The following is a 7,500-nucleotide window of genomic DNA, read 5'->3' as shown; positions in this document are numbered from 1 at the left end:
GTGTGTGCGTTTGTACAGTATGTATGTGTGTATGTGTGTGCGTTTGTACAGTATGTGTGTGTGTGTGTGTGTGTGTGTGTGTGTGTGTGTGTGTTTGTACAGTATGTATGTGTGTGTGTTTGTACAGTATGTATGTGTGTATGTGTGTGTGTGTGTTTGTACAGTATGTATGTGTGTATGTGTGTGTGTTTGTACAGTATGTATGTGTGTGTGTGTGTGTGTGTGTGTGTGTGTGTGTGTGTGTGTGTGTGTGTGTGTGTGTGTGTGTGTGTGTGTTTGTACAGTATGTATGTGTGTGTGTTTGTACAGTATGTATGTGTGTATGTGTGTGTGTGTGTGTTTGTACAGTATGTATGTGTGTATGTGTGTGTGTTTGTACAGTATGTATGTGTGTATGTGTGTGTGTTTGTACAGTATGTATGTGTGTGTGTGTGTGTGTGTGTGTGTGTTTGTACAGTATGTATGTGTGTATGTGTGTGTGTTTGTACAGTATGTATGTGTGTATGTGTGTGTGCGTTTGTACAGCATGTATGTGTGTGTGTGTGTGTGTGTGTGTGTGTGTGTGTGTGTGTGTGTGTGTGTGTGTGTGTGTGTGTGTGGGTGTTTGTACAGTATGTATGTGTGTATGTGTGTGTGCGTTTGTACAGTATGTATGTGTGTATGTGTGTGTGTGTGTGTGTGTGTGTGTGTGTGTTTGCACAGTATGTATGTATGTGTGTGTGTGTGGGTGCATTTGTACAGTATGTATGTGTGTATGTGTGTGTGTGTGTTTGTACAGTATGTATGTATGTGTGTGTGCGTTTGTACAGTATGTATGTGTGTGTTTGTACAGTATGTATGTGCGTATGTGTGTGTGTTTGTACAGTATGTATGTGTGTATGTGTGTGTGTTTGTACAGTATGTATGTGTGTATGTGTGTGTGCGTTTGTACAGTATGTATGTATGTGTGTGTGCATTTGTACAGTATGTATGTGTGTGTGTGTGTTTGTACAGTATGTATGTGTGTGTGTATGTGTGTGTGCGTTTGTACAGTATGTGTGTGTGTGTGTGTGTGTGTGTGTGTGTGTGTGTGTATGAAGGAGTCTCCAGTGTGAGCTCTGTGTCTCAGTCAGAGGTGAAGCTGGAACAGAAAGTTCTCCCCATCTTCAGGACAGAGGAGTTTACACGTCTTTGTGTTTGTCAGTAACTCGACAAGCTGAGATTATTTTCTCTTATTAACTTAAAGAGAGAATAAAGAGAGAATAAAGAGAGACTAAAGAGAGACTGCTGAGGAGACGAGTGATTATAGCTGGATGGATGGATGGATGGATGGATGGATGGATGGATGGATAAACACAACACACTACAGAAAATGACATTAAATGTAACTAGGAACAGATAAAAGTATGAGGTTTCTGTAAACAAAAACACATCCATAAACTAAATCTGAGAGAATAATCTGTATTTCTAGTGACAATAAAACTGAACATCTGAAAGACTTTTAAGGATTAAAGTCTTGTGTTGAAAAAAAGAATGAAAACTTTAAGAAAGAAAACGAAAAGATCATTTAAAGTAAGTAAAGATAAATGAAGTCCAGTCTTTATCACACTGTGAGCAAAGAAAGAAAAGACAGGAATTCAGACAACTGAATTCTGGTGTGTGTGTGTGTGTGTGTGTGTGTGTGTGTGTGTGTGTGTGTGTGTGTGTGTGTGTGTAACTGGTAATATTACACTGGTGATGTTATAGTAGTGATGTTACACTGGTGATGTTACACTAGTGATGTTACACTGGTGATGTTACAGTAGAGATGTTACACTAGTGATGTTACACTGGTGATGTTACACTAGTGATGTTACAGTAGAGATGTTACACTGGTGATGTTACACTAGTGATGTTACAGTAGTGATGTTACACTGGTGATGTTACACTGGTGATGTTACACTAGTGATGTTACAGTAGAGATGTTACACTGGTGATGTTACACTAGTGATGTTACACTGGTGATGTTACAGTAGAGATGTTACACTGGTGATGTTACACTAGTGATGTTACAGTAGTGATGTTACAGTAGAGATGTTACACTGGTGATGTTACACTAGTGATGTTGCACTGGTGATGTTACACTAGTTATGTTACAGTAGAGATGTTACACACTGGTGATGTTACACTAGTTATGTTACAGTAGAGATGTTACACACTGGTGATGTTACACTAGTTATGTTACAGTAGAGATGTTACACACTGGTGATGTTACACTAGTGATGTTACAGTAGAGATGTTACACTAGTGATGTTACACTAGTGATGTTACACTGGTGATGTTACAGTAGAGATGTTACACACTGGTGATGTTACACTGGTGATGTTACAGTAGAGATGTTACACTAGTGATGTTACACTGGTGATGTTACACTGGTGATGTTACAGTAGAGATGTTACACACTGGTGATGTTACACTGGTGATGTTACACTGGTGATGTTACAGTAGAGATGTTACACTGGTGATGTTACACACTGGTGATGTTACACTGGTGATGTTACAGTAGAGATGTTACACTGGTGATGTTACACACTGGTGATGTTACACTGGTGATGTTACACTGGTGATGTTACACACTGGTGATGTTACACTGGTGATGTTACACTGTGCGCTCATGCTGCAAAAAGTATTGAAGCTTCACTAACACATCTGCATGAAAAGGAAAGAGTTTAAAATAGTTCTGTGTCTCTGATGTTTCAGTGGTGAAATGAGTCAACCTATTAAATAGAATCAACTCAGTGACTCACACAAGTGAACCTCATCACTCTATTAGTGTCATTTCGGTGAAGTGTTTAAGGTGACAGAATGTTCCAGAGAAAAACACTGACTTGCCTCACGGTGTTAATCATAAAGAGTTTTTATTGAAGGTTTTCCATGAGTGTTAGAAGAGCAAACGAGCGAGATAAAGGCAGCGGGTGTTTTATCGGCCCTAGCTACAAACGCCGCCACCGTCTCAAATAACGGAAGGTCCGTCACACCCCGGGTGTTACCATAGCGACCAAAAGAAAACAACCAAAGTTTAAAATATCATCAGTTGATTGTCAACCACATCACATTAGTTCCTGAACCGACAAGAACATTAAGGTTAAATAACAATACTGAGAACCTCAGGGCTCTAAAGATGTTAGAAAAATAGTACAATAAAAATCTTATAACAAAATAATATTGTATTGTAGTGTTGTGTAGTAGTGTTGTGTGTGTAGTGTGTTATTAGCATTAGCTTTGTTAGCTCTTCAAAGGAAGGGGGGGGGTTAACATTCAGTCTCAGGTTAGGTTCCACAAGTTCAGGCTATTTTTATTCTGCAGGTTGGAGCTGTGGTTCTGCACGTTCCTCTGTTTCTGGGTGAAGTCTCATAGCTTCTTGCAGGAGGTTTCTGACAGATTCTTCATGATTCTCTGCTTGTAGTTAAAGTTCTATCAGTTTTGAATCTTCTGCTTCTGTCAGTACTCATTCAGATCGTTCTCCTCAGCTGCTTTTGGGTTGTGTTACTGTGTGGTGCAGTTCTCCCCCATGTCCTGGGCGTAGCGGTCTGAGACGGTGTTTCGCAGCTCCTCCACATCTCGTCTTAGCTGCAGCGCCTCCTGGAGTTTATTCTGCAGAACTGCAGGATTCTGCCAATCGTCACAAGGCTGTGATACTACAGGGGCTGGAACACACACACACACACACATACACACACATACACACACATACACACACATACACACACATAGAAACCTTTAATGTACGGAAACATTTACTTAAAAATTAATACTGTATATTTTGTACCTGGTTGCTTTCACATGTGTGTGTGTGTGTGTGTGTGTGTGTGTGTGTGTGTGTGTGTGTGCGTGTATATTCACCACTGATCCCCAGCAGCATGGACAGGTTAGGGTCTTGACCGTGTGCGGTGTGTGTAAGGACACCGCAGAGCGAACGCAAATCGGTGAGACACGACGCCATTTCAGTGAGCAGCTGCTGAGTGAGTCGCACATCACACACACTCGACTCAGCCTGCAGACGCTCATGCAAACACACACTCTGCTCCATCAGCTCCTGATTCTGTGCAGACAGCTGAAACACACACACACACACTTTTTTTAAGATCTGTTGGATCAAATAACTTTGTTGTTCTAGCTGATTTCAAACTCCGCCCCTTATTAGTGTATTCACTGTAGGAGCTCCAGCAGGTTTGAGAAGCTACACAACAGTTAGGTTGGTTAGGATAAGTGTCTATGTGTCGAATGTCATGTCATTATGCATCACAGAACAAAACACAGTAACATCATAAAGAATATCAGTAATAAATATTTTATAAATGCGGCTAGAAACCGGACAGTTTCTCCCATCACGGTACAACAAATATAAAGAGAATTCTACTGCCCCTACAGGCCACCAGCGGTAATTACACAAACATTGTGTGTCACCTCCTTCACAGCCGAGCGCAACTGCAACAGCTGCTGATCTTTTGAGATCATCTCGTCTCTCAGAGCCTGACTGTTACTCTCCTCCTCAGATAGCTGCTGCTGCACACTCTGAGGACACACACACACACACACACACACACACACACTCTCTTTAAAAGGTCTATCAGTAGGAGTTCTCTTTAATGCTTAATAATAATAAAATCTACTAAAGTCCCATTACAATAATCTGAGCTCATGACCAGTTATTCATCGTTAACAACGTTAGCATGTTGGATGAAGTTTAACCACACACCCTGATCTGGGAGCCGAGCTGCTCCATCATCCTCAGCTGCTTCTCAAGAACCTGAAACAACAAATTTCGTTCACGCGTCACTGCTGACATGAACCACAGCCTCGGTGTTCGGTGAGAGAATGAAGTCACGCTGAAACACGTCAATTTACCTTTTTGAGTTTCTGCTGCTCTTCTTTTAAAGTCACGTTTTCTTCTCGGAGCTTCTCGACGTCCAGAGACGGCAACCGAGCTCCGTCCTCCAACCCCTCCTGCACACGGGCCTGCAGACTTCACAGTAACAACACACCATCACCATCATAAACACTGCACGTGTTTTATAAAAGATCATAAATGTCATTCTGTAACCCGATGGGCTCCGTGTGATGATGCAACACTTCTAACACTTTCTCAGATTAATGAATCAAATTAATTAACCTAATTATAATTTCTCATTATAAAACTCATTATTTAAAAAAAAACGGACCAGGTGTGTGTGTGTGTGTGTACCTAGTGACAGTAGCGAGCAGCTCCCTCTCTCTGTGTTGTTGTTCCTCCAGTTGTCCGTCTTTAGTGCGGTTGGCTGCTCGCACCTCCTTCAGCTGAGCCTCCAGTTCCTCCACTAATCCCTGCAGTTCATCCACCTTCTGTTCTGCCACCTCCAGCTACCCCCAACACACACACAACACACACACGATTTGATTACATGGTATCAGGTAGCAGACCGGTGCTGTGAGTTCATGGTGTACACACAGGATTGTAATTAAAGGTGCAATAGGGTTGTTTTTTTTTGACTGTCTCGAACAAATAATCAGGGACGTGATTAAAACTAATGATAACACATTAAATATGATTTTTGCTAAACATTTGGCCAAATATTATGGTAAACACACCTGATCTTTGACCTGTGTGTGTGTGTGTGTTCAAACCTGTTTCCTCTGGCTCTGGTAGTCCTCCATGGTGGGCAGGTCAGCCAGGTAACGCTCCAGCGTCTCGATGCGCTGCTGTTTCTCTCGGTTCTGCTCTGCCTCCTTCTGGCATTTCTTCTTCAGGCTGTTTATGTGTTTATCTCGGTTCCGTATCTTTAAAACACACACACACACACACACACACACACACACACACACACACACACACACACACACACTTGTACTCTACACCATCTTTAAGTCTGTTGTCTGTATAGTAACTGTGCTGTGCTCACCCTCTCCTCCTGCTTTTTCAGCTCCTCTGTGTGTTTCTCCGAGTTCTCCTTCAGACTCTCGCTCAGACGCTGAGTCTCTGCCTCTACGGCTCCCAGACGCCGGTCTGCCTCCAGCTTCTCCTGAGCGAACAAGTCACTGCGCTCAGCAAACTGGGCGCGCAGGAAAGCGTTCTCACGCTGCGCCTCCTGACACACACACACACACACACACACACACACACACACAGTGTTTATGTCTGGTGCCACATGGTCATGTGATTAATGTCGTTCTGATTAAAACAGAACACAGTAAGAGAGGGATTGTTGTGAGACCTGCAGTCTGAGCAGACAGACATCAGTCAACGGGGCTCCTCGTCCCATCAGAGCTCCATGGACCTGTAACTCACTCTCTCTGAGTCGCTGCTCCAACTGAAACAGCTGCTGCTTCTGCCTACAACAACAACAACAACCTGATACTGAACCATCACACAGATGAACATATCAACCACTTCAGATGGTTTGCCACCCGACACAGAAAGTGAGTCGAATCTGAATTGACTCGGTAGGAGAGTCAGACATGCTGTTTCGGACGTATTCGTTTGAGCATGATGAGATTTTTTTGATAATATCATCCTGACCAAATAATAATACATCAGACTCAGCAAACAGACTGACAGGAAGGAACGCTTAAAAAGTGTGTGTGTGTGTGTGTGTGTGTGTGTGTAAAGTACCTGTCAATAATGAGTTCCTTCTCCTTCAGCAGACTCTCATTAGCCTTCATCACCGCCTCCCATTTACTGTTCTCACACTGCAGAGGGGACGGATACAGAGACGAGTACTGACCACTCCCTAATAACTGCAGGGGGGGGGAGGGGGGGGAGGGACAGAGAGAGAGAGAGAGAGAGAGAGAGAGAGAGAGAGACAGAGAGAGAGAGAGAGAGACAGAGAGAGACAGAGAGAGAGAGAGAGAGAGTGTGTGAGAGAGAGAGAGACAGAGAGAGAGAGAGAGAGTGTGTGTGAGAGAGAGAGAGAGAGAGAGAGAGAGAGAGAGAGAGAGAGAGAGTGTGAGAGAGAGAGAGAGTGAGAGAGAGAGAGAGAGAGAGAGAGAGAGAGAGAAAGCTGCCCTCTCGATCTCTATCTCTCTCTATATATCTCTCTCTCTCTCTCTCTCTCTCTCTCTCTCTCTTTCCCTCTCTCTCTCTCTCTCTCTTCCTCTCTCTCTTCCTTTCTTATTTCCTCTCGCTTTTCCTCCTCTTCCTCTTTCGTCTCTTTTCCCTTCTATCTACTCTTCTCTCCGCTCTCTTCCCTAAAGGCTAAAGTTGATTTAATGTCCTGTTACACAACAATAATTTGCCAACAATACAATTGTATTTGTTACTAAACGACTTTAACACTTTTTATGTTTATAGTCACATTTCATGCGAGTTTCACTTCCATTAGCACAAGTTAAAGTTCCAGCTTCACCTCTGACTGTTACACAGCACTGACACTGGAGACTCCTTCCATTCATGATGAACACAAAACATATTGTGCAGCTTAGCATCAGCGTCACACCCACACCCACACCCACACCCACTCAACCCCCACTGAACAACCACAATCCAGCATCTGTGTGAGATCTAAT

The 7,500-nt window shown here is 43.0% G+C and overlaps 1 protein-coding gene across 3 annotated transcripts in view; it reads right to left on the bottom strand.

Annotated features, from left to right (window-relative positions):
* Positions 1-2,859: 2,859 nt before the first annotated feature.
* cep85 (centrosomal protein 85) overlaps positions 2,860-7,500 on the bottom strand; it is a 9,183-nt gene continuing 4,542 nt past the window's right edge. For all 3 annotated transcript variants that reach the window (XM_027154863.2, XM_047808831.1, XM_047808832.1), the window contains 10 exons: positions 6,608-6,732; positions 6,210-6,327; positions 5,898-6,083; positions 5,623-5,775; positions 5,204-5,358; positions 4,867-4,984; positions 4,718-4,768; positions 4,426-4,533; positions 3,862-4,072; positions 2,860-3,665 (listed from right to left, as the gene is read on the bottom strand). In XM_027154863.2, the coding sequence (XP_027010664.2) occupies positions 3,505-3,665; positions 3,862-4,072; positions 4,426-4,533; positions 4,718-4,768; positions 4,867-4,984; positions 5,204-5,358; positions 5,623-5,775; positions 5,898-6,083; positions 6,210-6,327; positions 6,608-6,732 (1,386 nt within the window). In that variant the 3' untranslated portion in view covers positions 2,860-3,504. The remainder of the gene's footprint in view (positions 3,666-3,861; positions 4,073-4,425; positions 4,534-4,717; positions 4,769-4,866; positions 4,985-5,203; positions 5,359-5,622; positions 5,776-5,897; positions 6,084-6,209; positions 6,328-6,607; positions 6,733-7,500) is intronic.

Source organism: Tachysurus fulvidraco, chromosome 25 (genome assembly GCF_022655615.1).
Source record: "Tachysurus fulvidraco isolate hzauxx_2018 chromosome 25, HZAU_PFXX_2.0, whole genome shotgun sequence".
Taxonomy (NCBI): domain Eukaryota; kingdom Metazoa; phylum Chordata; class Actinopteri; order Siluriformes; family Bagridae; genus Tachysurus; species Tachysurus fulvidraco.
Note: the sequence above shows the minus strand (reverse complement) of the source record. Positions and strands in the feature narration are given on the sequence as shown.